Raw genomic sequence first — 23,195 nt, 5'->3', positions numbered from 1 at the left:
CATTGCACTATAAACCAGAGGATGGCTCAGTAGTTAAGGACACTGAGCTGCCATTGCGAAGGACTAGGATTCGATCCTCAGTAGCGCCCCCAGAATTTGATCAACTTGTCTGGGAAGTAAATGTGGCTTATATGTAATGCTGACTACATTACCACAATCATGCCGTTAGTCAAAAAGTTGTAACTCTATGCCTCTCCTGGCGGCGGTGGTAATATTTAATGCTACATTATTTGAATTAGGTGTTTTTGTAAAATACGTTTCTAGTGGAAATGTCTTAATCCCACCATATGTAAAGTTGCGCAATTATTTTATAAATAAAAATAATAAATATAATAAGTAAAAAGAATCACGTTTTTAATCGAAGCATTAACATTTTTATTATCTATATTTCATAGATTTCTTGCGTTGCACAGGAGAGAATACAGCCGTTACAGCTTTAATCTACTAATAGCTTCAACACATTTATAAGTGCAATTCATTATTGAAGTATTCTTCCCCAGTTCAGTAGCAAAAATGAAAAAATAATACTTTTTATTCAGATAAAATAAGTATAAATTCGATACAGGCGAACAGAAAAGAGAGTGGCTAAACCCCATCTCGCGGTATCTTTTGACGCCTGGCTTGGATTGTTTTCTTAACGAAACTTAACTTTGCAACGAATCATCGACCCTGATCAAGTGTTTGATATAAGCTTCTGAAATGGAAAATCTTCAAATCTTAAAAATAATGAATGAATAGGAAAAGCTATGAATGCACAAATCAACGAATCAAAAAAAGAGATACTCAATAAATTAATAAATCAGTGAGTGAACGAATGTATATTTGTTACCGCTAAAGTGTAGAAATCAGATATTTAACATATTATGTGCAAATTAACTAAGGCAATCCGTTAAAGTATCATTTTCTTTCTTCATTTCTCAAATTACCTTGGTAATGTGCAAACTACCTAGATATTCTGCACATTACCCACTAGGCATTCATTCAAATGAAAATAAGATCATTTGCTGCAACAGCAATAACGCTCCCCAGCACACTCAAGAGGACACCATACCGCGGAAGAAAATTTTCTTCGCAAATTCTCTTTTTCCTTTAGTAATTCAAAATTGAAAAGAAAGAAAAAGTAAATTTAGGCAAACCTAGAGTAAGTCATAAAGTTTCCAATTGCCTAAAAAAATACTTCAAAATATTAAAATGCAAACAAATTATCAGAAGAGAACTTCTCGGTTGTTTAATCTTAAGTTATCACCTCATAATTTATTTTCATTTGTATAATTTTTTTTTTCAGTATTTGGAAGCATTCAGTATTCAGTATTCAGTCTGAACTCACTTTTTCTACACTTTAAATTAGTAATGAAGGAGAAAGAGAATTTGTGGAGAAAATTTTCTTACGCAGCATGGCGTCCTCTAAAGTTAAAAAAAAAATGCTATTTATTTATTTATTTTTATCTATCTAAGAAAATCAAGTCGCTACAATCAATCATCAAACACTTTATAAACTATAACACAACAAATGAAGTGTTTCAAATTATTAATACCAGTAAGAAAGTGAATATATAGTCATTTATTTATCTTTCGGTCTTTAAAAAATAATTCGGTCATTATTTATTGAGAAAATAGATCATAGCGCATCGCGATTTATGATATTAAAAAAATAATTTGATTAGAAACGAAAACAAATTAAGGTACTGAATTCTGTCGGATGATCAGGCAATGCATAATTAAGGTTCTACTGTATAGACACTATTAAACTAGGATTTTAAAATATAGCTATTTTAAAAAATAAAATTAAAACAAATTTATAGCTTGTTTATAGCGTTTAAAAACAGGGGCTGTGGAGCTGTTACTCACTTTTAAAGAGGAGCATATTTATTTCACAAAACTAGCAAAATATATAAAAAAGATGTATGTTAAATATTACAAGCCTCATTTTTTAGTTGTTTTAAATGCTTTTGAAGAAATTTAATAATTATCAACCTTAACCATTATTAATTCTTTATAAAGATTCAAATATCAAGTCTTGATGAAGATTTAATCCAATTCAAAAATTCCATTATATAGCATTTTATTTCTAGCTTATCAGTTCGCCACATGTACTGTATATACTTTTTAGGTTTTGCTTTTTTTTAAAAATATATTCAGAAATATGCATTAAATGCTGCTATAAAGAAGCATTCCAATTATGAGCTACGATTTTTTCGAGATTCAGTTTATTGTTTCGTTCGTTTTTACATTCCTTTTCTTACATTCATCTTCCTTCTTTATAAGTTGCATTGATCAAACTATTGCTAACACGCGCCATAAGAGAAAATACTTAATAGCAAGAAAGTTTGATGCTTATATGTTACAGCTCCTGAATCGAATCTGAAATAATTAACACTGCGCAAAGCGCTATCTGTGAGAAATATTATCAGTATCAATACTAATAACATAATTTGTGTGGCTTTCACATAGTTATATCTACGACCAAAATTTTTTATTCAAAATGTTAGTTCACACATTAATCAAGTTGACACCCTTAATGAGTAAATTCAGTTCAAATTGCAGTAAATAAATTAATATGAGTTGTAATCGCTAACAGCAAGTAAAACTATAATGAAGTTTTAGTTGAAGTAGGAATGGCAAACGAAATGGCAATTACAAATATGCAGTAGTAATAACACTCACCTTGTACTCTCTGTGCCACAGTTTAATCATAACTCTATCAACCCCGATTAATTAAAGGTGACACGCCACGGGGGAAGTTTAATTCCTCCTATCTCGCCTGATTTATTCATAAATGATTTCACAAATAATCCTCTAATCCGTTTCTCCTGGATATGGATTTAAAATATTAGATTTACCGATTTTCCCGGAATCTCGTAAATTTTGCAATAGTAAGAGAGTGCTTTAGTCCATTTATAGCAATGCGTTCTGAGTTAATTAAAGTAATCCAAAATTGTGTGTGTTTTTTTTTTATAATGCAGGATGAAAATTGTCGATATTATTAAATAATAGATGAGGTTACAAAGGAATAGCTTAGTGAAGGAAGGTTTCAAATGATATTTGTTTTAAAAAAAAATGCAATTTCTTGGGAAAAGATTAAATTTTTTCATATTTCAGAGTGAAAAGTGTCTACATTATATTGAGTAATAAATGAAGTCATAATAAATAGCTTAATGGTTTTAAGTGATACTTTGGAGAAAAAATTGAGATTTTAGTTTTTTTAAAATATTCACAAAATTGCTTTGCTAAGTCTTAAAATTTTGGAGGTATTAATGAATGAAGGCACTTAGTAACAGATATGGGAAAAAGATCGCTAGTGCATTTGGCTACAAACAATTGACAAAATTGGCGACAACACTTCAAAATAAAGCTCAGAAAGCCTTTCTTTTGGCAGAGTGCCAAGAGTACAAATACTACGATGCAAATATTTTGAATGAATGCTAGGAATTCTGGATCCCGCCAATCAGAAGCTTGCGTATTTAAATCAAGGGAAGATTTCATCTTTACATTCGATTCTCAATTATACTCAAATTCACTAAAAGGCAAAATTAAACTTTCATTCTCCTATCTCTTTATTTTATGACCGGTTGTTAAACAGCTGACACAGTTTTGATTTTACTACTTTTGTGTTCAACTCCGTAGCTTTGTCATTTTGAACCCAATCCATAAGACAAGGGAACCCCTGGATTTGGAGAAATTTGTCTTCACAGATGACTTGTTAATGGAACTAACTCGCATTTTCATTGCACGAAGTGGAAAACAACGAAAACCTCCCATGGTTAGCCAAACGGCAAGGGGATTCTAAGCTATGATTCGTCTACCACTGAGGATATTTTACGTCAGCACTGTGTTCGGTACGAGCCGGGAGCGGAATGCGTATCAACCAGCCACTGTTGTGATTCGAACTTGGGTCACCTCATTGTGAGGCGAAAGCTCTGTCTACTGAACCACCACTGCTCCCACCTCTTAAATTGAAGAGGTAGACGAATGTTCTGAGTAAAAGTTTTGAAAAAGAGAACGTTATATCTTTAGAAAAAAGTTCTTATTTCGTTCGTTAAGGCTTTATCTTTACAATACAAGCATAGTCCAGAAATATGAGTATAAAAAGCCAAAATATTGAGCAATCGTCTCAAATTACTATTATTTCGTAAATATAGCTCATCTTGGTAATGCTGAATGGACTGCTCTCATTAATATGCTGATACAATATATTCCTTTTAGATGATGGAATAAGGATCGAAATTCTCTTGACTTTAGATTTACATGGGATTTAACCATGCACAATAATTGTAGGTTAGTTTAATCTAAAAGTCGGAAGCAAAGTTATTACCCATTGATAAAATGGGTGTTGTTTTGGGTTTGATGGCTTGCGTACCTTATTTGGACGTCATCACACTTTCCAACTGCGTTTATGAGAAACAGTAACCAGTGAGCATGTGTCGTCATTGCATGCGTTGCTGTTTGATAATTTTTTTAGAATTCCTTTTTTTCACTTTTAATTTTGTTATGCATTGAGTGAGTGAGTGAGTTAATTTTTGAGATATGGGACCAGAGAGATCCCATAAATACTTCTCGAGTTGTGAATAAAAGAGAATTTCATCATTTGAACGATATTTTTGTTGTAATTGTTTTAATTAAGAACCAGAAATTCTAACCTTCAGTTCAAACAGGATCGTTTTCAATAAAGGTTAGGTGAATATCACGCGTAAAGAGGATAAAAAGTAGATAAATTAAAAAAAAATTAGACAACCATTTTGTCAATGGGTAACCTGTGATAATCTTAAGGCTATCACTGTCTTTTCTTTTTTATATTTTCCTTTTTTATTATCTATTTTTGTGCTAAAAAAGATAGTGTATTAATAATTTCATGAATTAGATTCAGAAGAACCTTTCTTCAATTTAGAAGAAGTCAAATGAAATCGTTAACCCAGAAACTTCTGGGACGAATTAAAAATTATAGAAACTTTTAAATCACGGTTTAATAGTCCTTTACTCTTCTTACATTGGTGGTACATTGTATAAGTGATTTAGCTGTTCCACGTCAGCAATTAAAAATAAATTGCACAACATTTTATGAATATGATACATTTCTATGAGTTTAAATTAGCCAGAGTTCGTGAAAGTTTCGACCATTCAGAGTCATCAATAAAAAAAAGACAACACATCAAATTCTTCTTATGAATATGATACATTTTTATGAGTTTGAATTAGTGAAAACTAAAAAGTTTTTACTGTTCAGCGTCAGATAAAAAAAGTAAACTGCAGCAGCTCAAATACCACTCATAAATGATGCATTCTTTTGAATTCAATTTAACCAAAACTCTTAAAAGTTTTTCAAAATCATACTAATTAACAATAATTCATGTGTTTTCAAACAATGTAAAAGTACCGTAGATATAAATATAGCTAGAATCTCAAGATTAGCGAAACAGATTTTTTGAAAATTTAAACCTTTGAAATAAGCTTCTTTAAAACGATATATTTTGGTCGAATATAAATCTCCTGCATATAAGAAAGAATAAAAGAAGAAAAACATAACAATTTTTATACTTATTATAACCTATTATACCTATTATAACACTACTAAAACATAACACTACTTATAAAATAAGCTTACCTTTGTAAATATTTTGTTGCTGTTCCGCAGCAGCTGTAAAAAGAAAAATGAATAAATAAAAATATGCAAGTCATTGACATAGCAAAAAAGTTTTCTATATAGTATAAATTTCAAGTAATTTTAGTCCGTAAAATTATCCGTAAGAAATTAGCTTTACACAGTTTAACATAGTTTAATTTATATGGAATTACAATTTCACTAATCAAACAGAACATAATATGCTATATTTAAGTTACAGGATTCTTAAAGGTTTCAATTAAACATATAAAATGTTTCACTACATATTATAGTTAAACGTATCCAGATTTCCATATTCTCTCAAAAATATTTCTAATTGTAAATTCATAATATTTTAAGTAAAATTACGAAACATCCATTCCTTTGAAATTTTTTTCGGTATTGAACTAAATAAGAAAACTAATATTTAAATCAGACATTAATAATTAGAAATAGTCAATATTTATCATAAAACATTTTATTCATAATAAACTATAAGAGTAAATTTTAAAATATTGGTATACACTCGTATTCGACCCGCTATTCGGCTAAGACCCACCTAGTACATTTGATTTAAGTGCTCGAAAAATCTGTGAAATCGAACATTCTGTGGTTGGTCGTCGTTGACCAGTACCATGGGCACAGGGATCTGGAGAAAATATCCTTCCCCTTCAGATCTTAGTTTAAATTGAGAAAAGGGCCTCATGAATGAGTGTTGATTCCAACTAACCGTGGGTTTCTGAGACAAGACGTATTTTCACCCTTGCGGTGCTCACTTTTCAGATGAAAAGCTCACATTTCAGACTTAATTCGCAAAGCTAATAGCTGGCGAGCTTGGTTTTACAAAGTGTCATTAGAAACACCAAGAAAACCCTATTTGGCCATAACTTAATTTCGAAAATTTTTAATTATCCAATTTTGATATAAAAACTGGTAGGATCAGAAAGGATTAAGTACAGGTCTCTGTGTCCGTGTTATTATTATTATTATTTCCTCCTAAATCACAAGAAAAATGCTGAATTTTTAAGAATCGCAGTTAATTCCCTTAAATTTAAAAGAAAAATCCGACTTTAAAACAGCACAGGGAAAACATTTAATATTGTAAAAAAAAAAAACAATTAAAAAGTTTATCTAAACAAAAGTCGTAGTAGAACCACTCAATTTAAAGAAAAATATCAGCTACTTCATTTTCCACAAAAGTACTCAATTTCGAAAGAAATAAAGCCTGCGACTTTTCTCTGAAACCCATAGTTGAGAAAACCTCTTACTTTTAAGAAAAATAACACTAATCACGCTTTTTCTAAAAACCAAGAAAGAAGATCACCTAATGGAGAAAAAAAATGTAGTTACGACGTTTTCCCTGAAAATCACAGATATAATCAAAATTTGTCTTTTGTCGACGATTTTTTTTTAAGTGATAGTGATTATCAAAATAATACTTGTTTAAATAAAAAATAAATAAATAAAATCAATGAATTCACTTACGACATTCGACACTTGTGGGACAGCACTGGTTCTCTTTATATACATAGTGACACCCCTGTGGCAGTGGCGTTTGAGAATATACAGCAGGGCATTCTAGTGTCGTGCACTGAATGGTAGCAGCTTGTGTGAAGTAGTCTCGACCACAAGTACAAGTCTCACAAGCATTGGAGGTTGGTATGCGGGAACCAACGGGGTAAATGTTCTTTTTGTAGATGCACACTGAAAAATATATTGTTACCTTAATATTATAACTATATGAAATATTTATTGTTTAGGGCACGAAAACAGCTTAATAGCTTTTGAGCTAGTGATCGAATTTTTACAGGTCCGGGATAACCTGGTTAGTAGGGGGTGGGCCCATGTCCAAGAGGTCGTGACTTCGATCCCCGTGTACAAAATGATGACTGGGGCAAGATAAATCTGCCGTTATCACATAGTTTGATTGAAGATTGATCGTGTTTTGTTTCAGGTCAAAATGATGATCCGCGGTTGGATAGTCTGCTAATGTGTCCTCCCCGTAAAATGGGATGGGACGTATGGGCATGGCAGAAGTCGAATTCTTGGCCATAGCAGTGGATTGTGCCACCGAAAAACAAGAAGAAGCGCGCCTCTCTTGCCTCAGAATAGACTTGTCAGTATTGAGAGGTGGCATAAGATGACAACAACAACATTGAATTTTTAAGTACTAATTAGTACGTAAATCTTAGAATTTAATCTTAATGTTTTCGAGGGCTATTTTTCTCGAACAGACGATATTTTGGATTACAAAATCAGACACAAAAACGCACTAAATAAACAAACATGCAACAAACCCTCTCAATAAACATGCCTTTCTTTCGACGAATTTGAATTCTTGACTCTCAAACTAGCTGCAATCTGAAAAATACGATTCCAATGGTGGGCGAAATTACGTCATATGATTCTTGCTTATTTCGCAACTTTTTTTAAACCATTAAAGTGAAACTATGTAATCGTGAACATTGTTGTATCTAAAAATAATTCCATATAATTTTACTTAATTTATAATATATTATTTATTTAATAATGGTTGAAAGTTATTGAACTGTAAAGAACACAAACATTTAAATAGCTTTAATCTGTGTATTTTGAAATGACAAAATTCGAAATTTAAACGGATTCGGTCGAATGTATATGTATACATTAAAGAAATCGTTGTGTTTTTGATATAGCCTGGTGTCGCACTTTTAAAAAACCACGAGCATTCATCAGTTAAAACATATAAACCCTAAAAAATATTTAGACAATTCTGCTAAAAACATTTAGCATTTTGTGACAAAAAGATTTCCATGCTAAATATTTTTAGCATTGAAATGCTAAATATATTTCATGTTGTTGTTCATCTAAATTTTTTTTCTGAAAATATTAAACATGAAATGCATTTAACATTTTAACTCTAAAATAATTGAGTATTTCAATAATAATAAAAGAACAACTTCATTTTACAAATGAGCATTTAGAATGAATTAATTATAAACTACAAATCCGAAAGTGTCACCTTTATCGTCGACTTCCACCTCATTTGTTTGAGAGCAGTCGAATCTCCAAGGGCAAGTGCACTTTTGTCTCGGTCTCTCCTCATAGACGGGACGGCATCCCTTTGCTTCATAGTGTTTAAGATATCGCCACTCACAATCACACCCCACTTTTATTAGTTCTTGGCTTTGACCTGTACCATAATCTGAAATATTTAATACTCACTTTATTTAAACAGGTAATAAAAAGATTAAGCAAAGACAAAGTTTTTTTGTTGTTGTAGTTCATTTACGTCGCACTAGAGCTGCAAAGTGGGCTATTGGCGACGGTCTGAGAAACATCTCTGAGGATGATCCGAAGACAAGCCTTCACAATTTAATCCTCTGCAGAGGGGATGACACCCCCGCTTCGGTAGCTCGACGACCCGCAAGCGAAGTCGAGCACTTTAAGGTAGAACAGTTTAACGAGGACCCATACCGCACACCCTCGGTCCCTACGCAGACTGATCCAAGTGGTCACTCACCCGCACACTGACCGCTGTTAGTGATGCTTGACTTCGGTGATCTGCTGGGAACCGTGTCTTAACGACCAGTCCACTGCGGGACAGGTAAAGTTTTGAAAAAGTTTCTAATACAAGCATCTCAGACAATTGTGAAAGGAGTTTTGGAATCTTAAATCTCAGGAATTTCTGATAAATATTTCAGAAAATTATGAAATAGGCTTTTGATGCATCCTTGTGAGATATCTCAGAAAATTGTGAAAGGCGTTAATATTATAATATAGATATAGGAGTTATTATAATATATTAAAGAAATTTTGTATTGCCTAATTATCAAATATTTCCAGAAGTTTTGAAAGAAGTTTCTGATATACGTATCTCAGACAATTTTGGCAATGTATATCTCAGGAACAGAATTTCTGATACGTATTTCAAAAAATTAGGAAAATTTCTTCTGATATATCTTTGTGATATATCTTAGAAAATTGTGAAAGGAGTTACTATATATATTTAAGAAATTATTAAATATTTCTAGAAGTTTAGAAAAAAGCTTCTGATACATGTATCTCAGACAATTATGAAATGAATTTTGGAAACGTATATCTCATAAACAGACTTTCTGATATTTCAGAAATTGGGAAGGGTGCTTCTGATACATCATTGTGATACATCACAGAAAATTTCGAAAGGAGTTTCTGATACAAATATTTCTAGAAGTTTTGAAAGGAGTTCCTGATATACTAAAACTCAGACAAAATGAGACGTATTTGGATTTTAGAAATGATCACAGTTTATTTTTATTTACAAATAATTAAAATGTGAAAATTTCTCCAAAACTATAACTACTATCGTACACAATAGTTGTACATTTTCAAAATAGTTTTGAAAATGTATAAATGATTACAATTTTCAAAGCATCCAAAGGATAAATTTCTTAAAAATGTGTATGGTTAATTATAATTCCACAGATTATAAAAAACTGAAAAAAAATTGAAAGTACATGAATAATTAAAATTTCATCATTATTTTAAAAAAAACTTTTAAAATGTTTCCAAATTCAGAAAAAGTATAAAAGCATGAAAAATAATTATTCCGCAAAGTATTTAAATGATGAAATATTTAAAAGTTCGTGAATAATAAATTTAACAAAATGTTCAAACAAGGCATATTTTTTAACGTATATAAATAATGAAACTTCCAAAAATTCGAAACAAACCAATTTTTATAAATGAATGACTCATTAGTGTAAAACAAATATTGAGAAATTTTTTTTGAATATCAATAAATTAAAAACATTAACTTTTGTTAATGTTTTTAAACAATTTTCGAGTGAATTTTGTAAAACACTGATTAAAGTTGAAGTGACAGGAATTTTCTTAAGATAATAGAAACCAAATCGAAATTCATGTAATGATTTCCAAAATAAATAATTTTTCCCTCCAAAATAAATTTTTCTTTTCTTTTGAACTCATCGTAAATCGATTTTTCATGCTGAATTTCATGATTTACTTAATGCAAAGTGATAATCTAAAATAAATGGTTCGCAGAAACGCTAGTAATTTTTCAGAAAATCAATATGGTTAAAAAAAGGAAATACACGAGCACATCTTGTCATTCTAATCAAAACAAATTCTCACCCATTTGTGTAATGTTGCCACAGAATGCATACCGAAATGAGGATAAAAATCAATGATAATGAGGAAAAAGATGGAGCATAATATGTATTTCGAGAGATTGAAGCATTGCTAATTTAAAAGCTCAAAAGTATTAAAAATTACGTATTTCTTTCATTTTACAGAAAATAGAAATTCTAATTTGATATTAGCTGAGTTTTTTTTTCATGATAAACAATTTTTTATCCAAATGTAAATGAAGGCAAATTTCATTTATAAAAATATAATGCTTATATGGTAGAAGGTACAAGGGGGTGTAAGGAAGGTTTTCAAAGATCATTTATGAAAACATAACAAAGCTTTCGTGATCAAAATCATAGGTATTCATTTTTCACTGGACAATGAAATATTTTATTTTCATATTTTATAACCGTTGGTGAACAGCCGGCACAATTTTTGGGTTTACAACACCCAATGATCAAATATTTAGCCTTGTAATTTTGAACAAGGGTATCGTAGTAGTTTTTCTCCTAATATTTTTTAGCAAACTATTTTTAGGTTTTGGAGAAACATCCTAAAAAGTTTTGAAAGCTGGCTGATGAAGGTGATTTTTCTGAGTTATAAGTTAACATAATTTATGTTTTAGCTGATGTTGAACAGCCGACCTAATTCTGAGTTTACGACAATCAATGTTCAGCACCGTATCTTTGTAACTTGGAGCTCAACTCAGAAGATTCCATTTGGATCAAATCAAAGGAGAAATTTGCCTTCGCGGAGGACTTTTTGATGGAACTAACCGGCATTTGCGACACACGGAGAGGAAGATCACGAGAACCTCCTACGGTTAGCCTAACGATAAACGGACTCTAACCCATGATCTGTCTACCACTGAGGATATTTCACGTCAGCACTGCGGTCGGTGCGAGCTGGATGCGGAATTCGTTACGAACAGAACCCTGTTCACCTCATTGGAAGACGAATTTTCTAAGGCAAATTTAATGAAGAAAAAGTACTGTTTCGTTCATGGAAACTGAAAAATTCACCTTACTATTATTTACCCCAATGATGCTTAATTAGGGCTGGGATCGCCAGGTTGGTAGGGCACTGGGCCCATGTCCAGTGCCCTACCAACCTGGTGGAGGTTTCGGGTTCGGTCCTCGTAGTAAATTGTGACTGATTCACGTTAAATTTGTCGAGTCGCAAAGTACCCCATGTTCCCTTAACAAATCAATACCTCTAGGGGTACTGATCCAGGAGTTTTCTTGTCTTCTGAATTGTTTCAAGATTACAATCTAAGTTGAATATTACTATCCGTAAACCCAAAATCGGGTCAACTGTTCAACGACTTTTATGAAATAAAATAAAATGATGCTTCATTGATTTCGGTATTCTGTTGTTTTTGATGCGTACCATACATACCAATATAAGTACTACTGTGCGGACACTGAAGCAATAGTTTTTCTACCGTTTGCCCAGAAAAGTATTGGAGAAGATTGTTTGATTTTGGAAATTGACATTCATGAATTGACCTTGAGTAACTGCATCACGCTTAGTGATTCTAATGACACTTAATCTTTATTTTGGTGGAATAAACTTCTAATAAAAATATTTTGCTTAATCTAATAACGTAAAATCTCCGGGAAGGGCAATAACTGAACAAAAAACTAAAATAGTTCAGTTTTATTAATGTTTTCGGAGTATGGCTTTAAGTTTTGTGTATTTCTTAGCATTCATCAAAGCTGTGGAGTCGGTAGTAGGAATGTTCGAATCTAAGTCAGAGTCCAGATTTTCCTGAGAATTCGATTTCAGTTTTTTCTCCGACTCTACCCAATCCCAAGAAAGTGTTCAGTGTTAAGCTATCCTATTTTTGAAGTATTACTTAATTAATATTTTAATTTAACCACTAATTGCTATTCTAATGCTAAAAAACCTCTATATATATATACATATAAAAACCTCAACTTAAAGTTACCTACTCATGCTATTCCACTATTAACAGAGCAGTAAAATACGTGAATGTAAGTTTTTCCCTCCTGTTAAATGCACTCTAATCAAGGTTAATCAGCACAAAATTTACGAAGATGGGAAAAAAAAAAGAATTCTGAGAAGAAAAACTGAAATAAAATAATTTCAAAATGCAAAAAATAAACATTTCGATGGCTCCGCATGAAAAAGTAAAAATATAAAATGCGTGTAGAATTAAAAAAAAAATAGAGTTGGTATAATCTCAGTTAATTTTTCAGGTATCAAGTCCATTTCTTTTTTATAACCGTTGTTTATTATAAATTTTAATATTATTTTATTGACAAGGCAGTTCTGAATCAGCATAATACAGTCCGTGGCAAAATTATTAGAAACATTCTAAGATTCTCTGTAGAATCTTAATTATCTGGCGATACTCCATACAGTTTTTTGTTTGTTTTTAAGCGGCTGAAAACGGTTTGCACTTGCTTACGTCCATTGGTTAAATGAGTCGACACATCATACAAATTTAACGATAGAATAAATTAGACTATATATTGCATAAACATAGAATATTTACTATACACCAAGCATTATACTATTAGTATATAATATAGCAATTCAAATAAATTATTAGGAGTGTTTTAATCATGGCAAACAAGGTATTCTTTGGTCTCTTCTCTAGGTATTCTTTGGCCAAGGTTTTAATAATGACATGATTTGCACGAGTTTATAGGCAATACTTTTATAGTTAAACATACAAGTAATGGATTCTTATTCGGGAGATTTTTAATATACTTCCTATTTGTATTTATTTTTAACGTATTGCATTACAGTGTTATAACCCATTAATACACGAACGTAAACAAGTGCAGACAGTCACGTAATCACCTGATAATTAAGATTTTACATAGAATCTTAGAGTGCTTCTAATAATATGACTGTATATTTAAGAATGAAATGCGTACCACATTCCCATCCTATAGGACAGCAATCTCTGTCAGCATAAATGGGAGTACATCCTGGAAACCTCCTATGGTAGTCCTCCCACGGACAGTCAATAACGTTGCAGCTGAAAGCGTTGGGTTCCCGGAAACCATCAAAGCAGTGGCAAATGAGGCAGAGACCCCTCGTGGGGAGTTCATCCCCCACAGAAAACGACGTGCCGTTATAAACACAATTTCCTGTTGGTTGATAGGATTGAAGGAGTTTGGGAAGGAAGACCGACGTTTAAATTCAACAATTTTACAGTTTGAATAAATAAAAAAAGCTCGAAGAATTGCGAGAAATGAAATTTAAATTGTTTTTATATGGATTTAAAATTTTATAAATTCATTTATTATCATTTTAAGAACACAATTTTTTATGTATATGGATTAAAATTTTAAGAAAGCATATTTTATAGTTTCAAGAACACGAATTCGAAAAAGAGTCAGAAATTTAAATGACGAGAATTGTTAATTAAGAATATGAATTTGTTTTAAAAAAAATTTTAAAATTTTAGGAATTCATGTTTTATCATTTTAAGAACAGGAAGTTTTCAATAATAATGGTTAAAGTTTTAAGAAATCATGTTTTATTGTTTTAGGAACATGAATTTGAAATTAATCAGGATTTAAAATTTTAAGAATTCATATTTTAAAGTTTAAAAAATTGAATTATTATTTAAAGGAATTTAAAATTTTAAGAAATTATAAATTTATTATTTTTTAGAACATATATTTTGTATATAAAAACATTTTTGTTTAAAGAACATAAGAAGCATAAGAATTCATATTTTTTGTTTGAAGAACACAAATTAGTTAAAAATAAGGATTTATAATTTTATTCGCAATAAATTGTTTTGTTACAAAAAAGTATTTAAAATTTTTGCAATTCATATTTTATCATTTTAAGAACATAAATTATTTGTAAATAAAGATTTAGAATTTTAAGAATTTATATTTTTTGTTCAAAGTACATAAAATTAATGTATATGATAAGTTAAAAACAGTTTAATAGATTTTTTGTTTTACCCGAAATTATTATGAATACGAATTTAAAATATAATCGTAATAAAATAAAATATTTAAGAGTTTTGAGAACAAGAAAGTTTTATGAATATGGATTTAAAATTTCAAGTATTTATTTTTAATATACAACCATCATTTTTCATATAATTTTTGCATAATGATATGTTTATTTAGATTGATTTAAATAGAAAAAATAAAAATGATTGCACGTTATATTAAATATCAAAAAATATTTAACATAAAAAGTAATTGTTTTTAAAAAAAAAATATTTTAAAAGAAATTTGATTTCAAAATAAAAAAAATGTTTTCAATATAAATGTTCCAATATAAAAAAGGAATGTGAATTTATTTTTCAGTCAAATTGGGAGAAGGGAAGGTAGAGGAGGTAGGAAAAATACAATAAAAAGTAAATTAAAATTTGTAAAAAAATGTAATAAAGTTCTGAACATTTTAATGGCATAATATTAAAGAATATTACAACTGAACTTATGGTCAAGTAAAACAAAAGTCTAAAGCGACTACAGTGTTTTTTCCTTGTTTTTTTCCTTTCTTTTTTTTACCAATACCTTTCTAAAAAAGATGACTCATCTTGCACATTTTTACCAAGCGAATTTAAACTGCTGAAATTGTAAAATATTTTTGATACGAATTTAATTTTTATAAACAAGTTTAAATTTTATTGAAGTTGACTTAAGTTTTCATAAATATAAATAATATGTATGTTCAAGAAATATAAGACCACCTACAAAAATCAATGCAATGTACCAAAACCATTAGAAAGCTCTTACAATAGTATTTAGTCAAAATATTATTTGAAAAAAAGTATTACAGCAAATGCTCCCTTTATTCCAGCCTTCATTTCCCGCAAAAAAAGCAAAAAAAAAAAGAAAAGTTGCGTTTAATATTTTAAAGTCATTTTTTACTCTTTTAAAGACAATATTTACTGTGTTAAAGGCCGTATTTGCTATTTTTAAGGCAGTATTTACTATTTTTAAGGTAGTATGCACTATTTTTAAGGCAGTATTTTCCGCCTTAGATTCAGTACTTTCTTTTGCCCACGGAATTTCCACTACGAACCCTGAATTTTTCTTCTTTTTTTTCATATCTGTTTTGTTCTGTTTGATGCTTTGTTCAAATTCGATTCCGTAAAAGAAACTATTTTTGCGTGATTCCATTTATAATGAAACTTTTTTACAGCAGTTCTACACTGTAAAAATTTTCGAATCAAATTAAGGTAAAAGGAACCGGCACTCAGGATCCCAGTACCGTAAAGTTTTAAGGTACCGATATGCCGTAATTCAAATAGTAATATTTACTGTAAAATCCTCGAATCACTGTAATTAATTAATTATTACTAAAAAAATTACGGTAAAAATGGTATTTACGGTAAAATGGATTTTTTAGATGCTACATCTAGGGTACCAGCATTTGTTTACCGTAATTACTTACAGGAAACTATTTTTACTGTAATGAGATATTCCATTCGCGTAAAACAATTATTGTTACCCTACAATAAGAATAATTGATTTACTTATTACACTATTTACTTATTACTTATTTACTTATATTATTATAATTTATTTACTTATAAGAATAATTTATTATACATATACTTATTTTAAGGGGTTAGAGGTGTTAAAAAGAAAGTGAATGATACAATATAATACATTATAATAGCATACAATATTAAAACATATAACATAATATATACAATATAATAATTTACAACATATTATATACAATGTAATAATATACAATATAATCTAAATAGCAAAATTAAAAGTGTTAAAAACAATGTTTGAAATAAAACCAAATGCGACAAGGAGATGTGACAGGAAAAAACAAAACAAATTGATCTTTTAATAAATTAGGAAAGTGAAAAAAAAAACTGAAAATATTACCTTGACTGCTTATAGTATCATTCTTTGAATCTCTGACAATATCTGAAAATAAAAATTAAGAAATTAATTTCCTGGAATAATTCGAATGTTTTAAAAGCATCTTAAAAAGTTTCATGTAGAAAAAAAGAAAAGTTTAAGTAGTTATTATAAGAATAAACTTCAATATTTAAAATATGCAAGGAAACTAAGGAATAAATAATTTAATGGATTAATTTCTAATTAGATAGTCTTATATTTCTCTAATTTTATACCATTATATTTCTTTTGAAAGAGATGTATTTCAATTATTTAAAAAACAATTTAAATTTCACCTAATACACTTTGCAAATTGCTCTTAAGTAATTAGTTTTAATTATTTAAATGAAACAATTATTTAAATATTAATTTTAAATTAATATTTAAATAATTGTTATTATTCAGGATGCGAAGATCACAAAATATTAACTACTCGAGTATAGAGAACTATGTTCTGATAAATTAAAATCAGCTAAATTTCACTTTAATCATCAGTTTATAACTTAAAAATTAAAATTAAAAAAGTATAATATACAATTTAATGCAAAATAAACAAAAGAATATATTAAAGTTTTAACAAAAAGAAGACTATTTTTTAATGTTATCCAAGTATGTGACATACATGATTATTAATACATATGAATTGAAAGCAGTTTAGAAATCAAAAATATAGATACTACACACTGATAGAATATTCATTCTTAAATAACGGTAAAATAATCGGCATCAGGCTGCCCATCCAAATAACCGTAAAGTTTACGATAAAGAACATTTCCTACCTTTATGGTTTTGATATCGTTTACAGCTAGTATGGTTAAAAAAACATGAATACAAAACTAAATGATTTTGTTATCATTTACAGCTGATGATTTCAAAACCGTAAAAAGGAAACTTAATTGGAAATTGGAGCAAGGCTTTTCGTTAGGTAGTAGACATTGGAACTAAGCTGTGGTTGAGTTGTGTTTTGTCAAATAAACCGAAGATTGTGGTTAAATTAGTTTATATGGTTGTTTCACCTATCGTAAGAGATGGGAGATATTAGACTATATATCGATAATCAGATTGGGAGATTAGCCCACTCGGCCATGGTATGTACCCAGTTCTAAAGAACTAAGTGGTTTCATTAGGTGAGGTAAGTTGGTGAAATAAAATTCTGGTTGTTTAACAGTATTAGGTGAAAGCAGTAGTAAAAGGTTTTTCTCACTGTTAACAGTTTGAATGCCAACTTTATTTACGGTTATTTTACTGTTTTGCTTGAGTATTGCAAAATAATATTTAAATAAATTTCTATTTAACAAGTTTTCAGAGAAATTTTTAACAGAGCAGTAATAATTTTTCTTACTGTTGTTGCATTCTCGGTTTACCCATTTATTATTAAATTAAAAATCATTAAGAACACGATAATAAAAAAAAAAGATTCATTCAAAATACAGGACAAATAATAATAACTAAAAAAATGTTGTTTAATACTAAACAAAACTTCGTTTCTGCTATTAATGTAAATATTTATATTAAGTTTCAATTTTAAATAGTATTTATCTAACACTTGCAACTTGATCGAAATTAAATGTAATGATTTGAAATGTAGAACAAGAATCAAAAAAAAAATTTTATTTTCTGAAAAATATCATTATTTTTAGATGTTATGACTTTGTATAGTCTGAAATGTAAAGCAAGAAGCAACAGCAAAATACTTATCGTTAAAATATATATTAGTCTAGTGTATACGTATATATACACATTTCTCTGTTTTAAATTAATGAAAGAAAAAAAAATATTATGTTTCAGTTTATCAAGAGTTGTACATCTTCCTCCTTTTATTTATTGTTTAATTTATTTTTTCGACCTAAAAGCACATTATGGCTCTGCTTTTATCTGTGAAATAATTCTATGTAATTTTATAAATGTTTTCGATTTTGGCGAATGACCAGAAAATTAAGGTCACCAAAAGAAACAGTTTCAACTGAAGCAGAATCTAAGTTAACAAAAAATATTGTTTTTAAGAAAACAACTTTCACTTGAAACAGAAATATATATATATATATATATATATATATATATATATATATATATATATATATATATACATATATATATATTTTTCGTACTCTTTTCATTACTTTGTATCAATTAAGTCAAAAAAGGGAAACATATTATATTTAGCACTTTTATAATTCAAGGTGATGAAATACAGTATGAAACCCTAATGTCTTTTTCTGCTTTAAGGTTTTAATCGTTCGACAACGGCTCAGTTCGAAACAATAATTTTTTTAATTTGTGCTTATTTGCAGTTATTTAGATATAAGAGAAACAATTACTCCTCATTGAAATTTCTTTAATTTACGAAATCAATTAATCGAATTTGCAACTAAATGTTTGAATTTGAATGGAAAAAAAAATCAAACTACTTTTTTTATTTTATATTTTACTACAAATATAATTCCGATAATTTTAGTAACTGCCAGACGGTTGTTTTGTAATTAAGAAATACCAAAATATATTTTTACTTCTAATTTGAGTGAGAAAAAAACTACATAAAAGGGACCCCGGTGTCCAATCTGAGTCAAAAAGTTAACGATATAGAGTTTAATCTTACTATTATAATATATCATTTGCCCAAACACATAATTTAAGCTCTAAAATAAGGATCGATTTGCTGTTGATGTAGTTAAATTTGACACCAAAGTTCAAGATCCTCACATTTAACGCTTTCATTAATATCGAATATATTGTTACCATAATATTTTGTTGGCCTAAATACATGGTATAAACTCTCGGAGAAATTAGTTTAGCGTTGAACAACGATATCGTTAAACCAGTTTAAAGAAAAGAACTTTTTCGATACTTTGAATCATGCAAATTTTTGAACCTTATAAGATGCTACGTTGATCCTGTTTCGAACCTTAGGGACTAGTAAATAAATTTCAAAATGAAGACATTTATTTGCATACAAAGAATAAAAATCGTTAGATCATTTTAAACTAAGTATAGATGAAATAATCAAGATTTTGATTGCTTCATCACAAATTTTAAACTAAATAATATTTAAAAAAATTAGTTAATTTTAATTTCTCAATTCGCAAGCATTTTTTAATTTTTTTATAACTAGTTTGATAAAAAAATAGATAAATAGGGTGGAAAAAGCTTTACTTGAAAAGAAGAGATAAAAAATAATTAATTATTATAGATGAATTGAACCCTTTCTGCTCAAATTTGGATTATGTGCATTTCAGTATATTAATATAATGATTAACGTATTTAGGGTTATTCCTTTTAACCAATAAGCCGGCATTATAAAGCTTGATATTGAAATAATAATCAAAAATCATACAAATGTTTTTTTTTATATAAAGCAACTTCTTTTCATTGTGTACAAATAATTAAAAATATTTTTTTTAAATAATAAAGCGCATGCATATTATAAAAACTTTTTAACTAACGTCAATTTTGTCGCAATTTCGTTAAGAAATAAAAAAAAATAGGTAAAAAATTCTGAAGAAAATATTACTTATTTATCAATTAGCCTTCTTTTAACTGTAAAGCATGACAGTAATGAATTTTCCAACTTAATAGATAAGAATATTCAATTAAATGATGGTGAAACATTTTTCAATAAAAAAAAATATACATTGTCGCAACAAGTGTACTGCTAAAAAAGAAATTCTTCTTGAAATTCTAATTAATCTGCAGCATCTTGGGAAAGGAAGTACTTATTTTTGCCATAATAAACCACTAATTGCTTTTGAAATAATAATCTAATTTAATTATTGTCCCGCAAAAGAAAACAGTTAAGGATGGAAAACAAGTTTTAAAAAAATAGATAAGCGTTGGGCTCTTACTTGAAAAGAAGGGACGAAAATAATTATTTATTATCCATTTAATTATTTATTTATAACTAAAAACACGAGAGGTTTGAATAGTTTTTAATATATTTCATAACGAAAAATTTGAGCTAAAAAATATAAGAGGGTTGATTTGTGTAATTAGTTTTAAATGTAATACAAATCCTAATTAAATTTTAAATTCAAAACATTAAATTTAAATTTTGTAAAAGTTTTAAATTGAATTTAAAGTTTCTAATTATTTAATTCTAATTTCAAATAAGGCATGAATAATCTATAGTATTGGAACATTTTTAAGTAAATTAAAAAAATTAAATTATAATTGAATTCTTTAAAACAGTGTTAAAATTTGTTTACTCTAATTTTTTAAATCATTATTTATACGTTTGTAATACTGGTTATTTATTTTTTTCACAATTTGGTTATATTAATTAATAAAATTCAGATTGGTTCTATAAATTTAATTTGATAACTGGTAGTAGTATACTTTTTTAATTTTCAACATTTTTTGTAGTAAATAGGAAGTTAAAAGTGTAGAATTAAATTACTCGTATTAAATTTATATACTCACAGATAAAACAAAAAAAATTAATATGCTTTCCAAATTAGCTAAACAATAAGCATGACATTAATTCCACAAGTTTAGTGAATTTTTAACATGATTAGGTGAAAAAATAAAGGAAGATTTTAATATCAAAATATTAATGAGAAATTATATATTTTTGAATTTCTGCTATTAGTTCGTACTCTCCCTATATACCTTGTTCAAATTTTCAATCGGTAATAAAATACTTTTTATTTATCCCTTCAAGTTCAAATAAATTTTTTTAAAACTTATAGTGTATGACCCTTGATGTTAATACAGTTTATTCAAATATTAATTCATTCATTAAATAGGGATGAGCGAAAACCGAAATGGAATTTTTTGATGGGTTAAGCGTTAGTCATTGTTTTAAATTATACTAAAAGCGATGCAGTTATTCACATGTGTGATAATTTCATTTTTAACATCAGTGATAATTTCTAACTATTTGAACAAAAAAGTAGTTTATTGCGCACATTTAAATAATTAATTATTTTATATTAGCTGTGTCAGATAAATTTAAAAAACATTTCGTGGCTGCGCGTGTGGTTCGCGTCAACAAATGCTTGCTTTTATACGAGGGTTGCTATTTATATTTCTGGCCTTGGCAATAGTAAGTGTTGCTAGGCGACCGCAGACGATTTTAATCGAAAGTTTGATATTTTTAAACATAAATTCAGCAGACGATTTACCATTATAGCTTCATTTGTGTTGTTGACAGTAAATTTAAAAGTTCTTCTCTTTCAAAAAATGGAATTGAAACGTGAACATTTTTGTGCCATTATTTTTCAAAACTTTCGACGTGGATTGTCAAGACAAGAGTGCTTCGATGAACTTAATTCTTTATTCAGCGATAAAGCGCCATCCTACAGCACTGTAAAAAATTGGTATAACGAATTTAATCGTGGTCGATGTTCGATCCAGGACGAATCCCGTGCAGGTCGTCCAAAATCCGTTGCTGTGCCAGTAAAAATCGATGCTGTGCGTGAACTGATAAAGCAAGATCGTCATGTGACATACCGTGAGATAAAGGCGTCTTTGGACATTAGTATGACTAGCATCAATAAAATATTGCATGAACATTTGAGCGTAAAAAAAATTTGTTCGAGTTGGATCCCGCATAATCTGACAAACGCTCAAAAAAAAGGCTCGTATCGATTGGTGCAAGGAAATGCTGGAAAAATACGTTCAATGTACATCAAAGGCTGTGTATAACATCCACACAGGTGACGACTCATGGATCTATGCATATGAGCCGGAAACAAAACAGCAATCAACTGTATGGGTCTTCCAAGACGAGGCAAAACCAACAAAAGTTGTTCGAGGAAGAAGCACATCGAAACAAATGATTGCCTGTTTCTTCGGCATTAACGGTTATGTGGCAACAGTGGCGTTAGAGCAACGCAGGACGGTCAATTCTGAATGGTACACGACCATTTGTTTGCCAGAAGTCATCGGAGAAATTCGAAAAAAAAGCAGAAGAACAGGCGAATCATTCTTCATCATGACAATGCGAGCTCTCACACATCGACTCAAACAAAGGCATTTCTGACGGAGCGAAAGATCGAACTGATGGGTCATCCGCCGTACAGCTCTGATTTGGCACCCAATGACGACTTCTTATTCCCACACATCAAAAATAAATTACGTGGACAACGATTTTCGATTCCCGAAGAAGCGGTTGATGCATACAAAACGCATGCTTTGGAGTTACCTCAATCGGACTGGAAAAAGTGCTTTGAAAATTGGTTCAAACGCATGCAAAAGTGTATTGATCATCATGGAGAATATTTTGAAAACCAATAAAACCAATTTCGATCCTACATATTTGTTTTTTTTCATTATTAGGCCAGAAATATAAATAGCAACCCTCGTAGTTGTCTGATGCCACGCTCCACAGAATTTTTTTTTTTCAATTCCTTCTATTAGTTCACACTCTCTCTATATCTTGTTCAAATTTTCAATTGTTCATAAAATGCGTTTTATTCATCCAAATCAAGTTCAAATACATATTCTTGTAATGGAGGTCACTAATTGTAAATGTAGTTTTTTTTTCAAATATTATTTCATTACTTAAATTTAATTAATTTCAGTTTCATATGGGAGAAAAATTATAATTATTAAGTATAAAGTAACTGAAATAAAACTTTTCTTTGTTGATCTAAGTAGGAATTGATTTTTTTTTACGTTAC

The 23,195-nt window shown here is 29.2% G+C and overlaps 1 protein-coding gene across 1 annotated transcript in view; it reads right to left on the bottom strand.

Moving 5' to 3' along the window:
* The window catches only part of LOC107438039 (uncharacterized), a 165,504-nt gene that overhangs the window by 86,659 nt on the left and 55,650 nt on the right, over positions 1–23,195 (bottom strand). The window contains exons 2-6 of the mRNA XM_087162368.1: positions 16,564–16,605; positions 13,618–13,833; positions 8,598–8,780; positions 7,082–7,300; positions 5,600–5,632 (exon numbers count right to left, since the gene is read on the bottom strand). Of these exons, the coding sequence (XP_087018494.1) occupies positions 5,600–5,632; positions 7,082–7,300; positions 8,598–8,780; positions 13,618–13,833; positions 16,564–16,605 (693 nt within the window). The remainder of the gene's footprint in view (positions 1–5,599; positions 5,633–7,081; positions 7,301–8,597; positions 8,781–13,617; positions 13,834–16,563; positions 16,606–23,195) is intronic.

Source organism: Parasteatoda tepidariorum, chromosome 4 (assembly GCF_982258835.1).
Source record: "Parasteatoda tepidariorum strain Cologne lab strain chromosome 4, Ptep-v5.0, whole genome shotgun sequence".
NCBI classification, from domain to species: Eukaryota; Metazoa; Arthropoda; class Arachnida; order Araneae; family Theridiidae; genus Parasteatoda; species Parasteatoda tepidariorum.
This window is presented reverse-complemented; position numbering and strand designations above follow the sequence as displayed.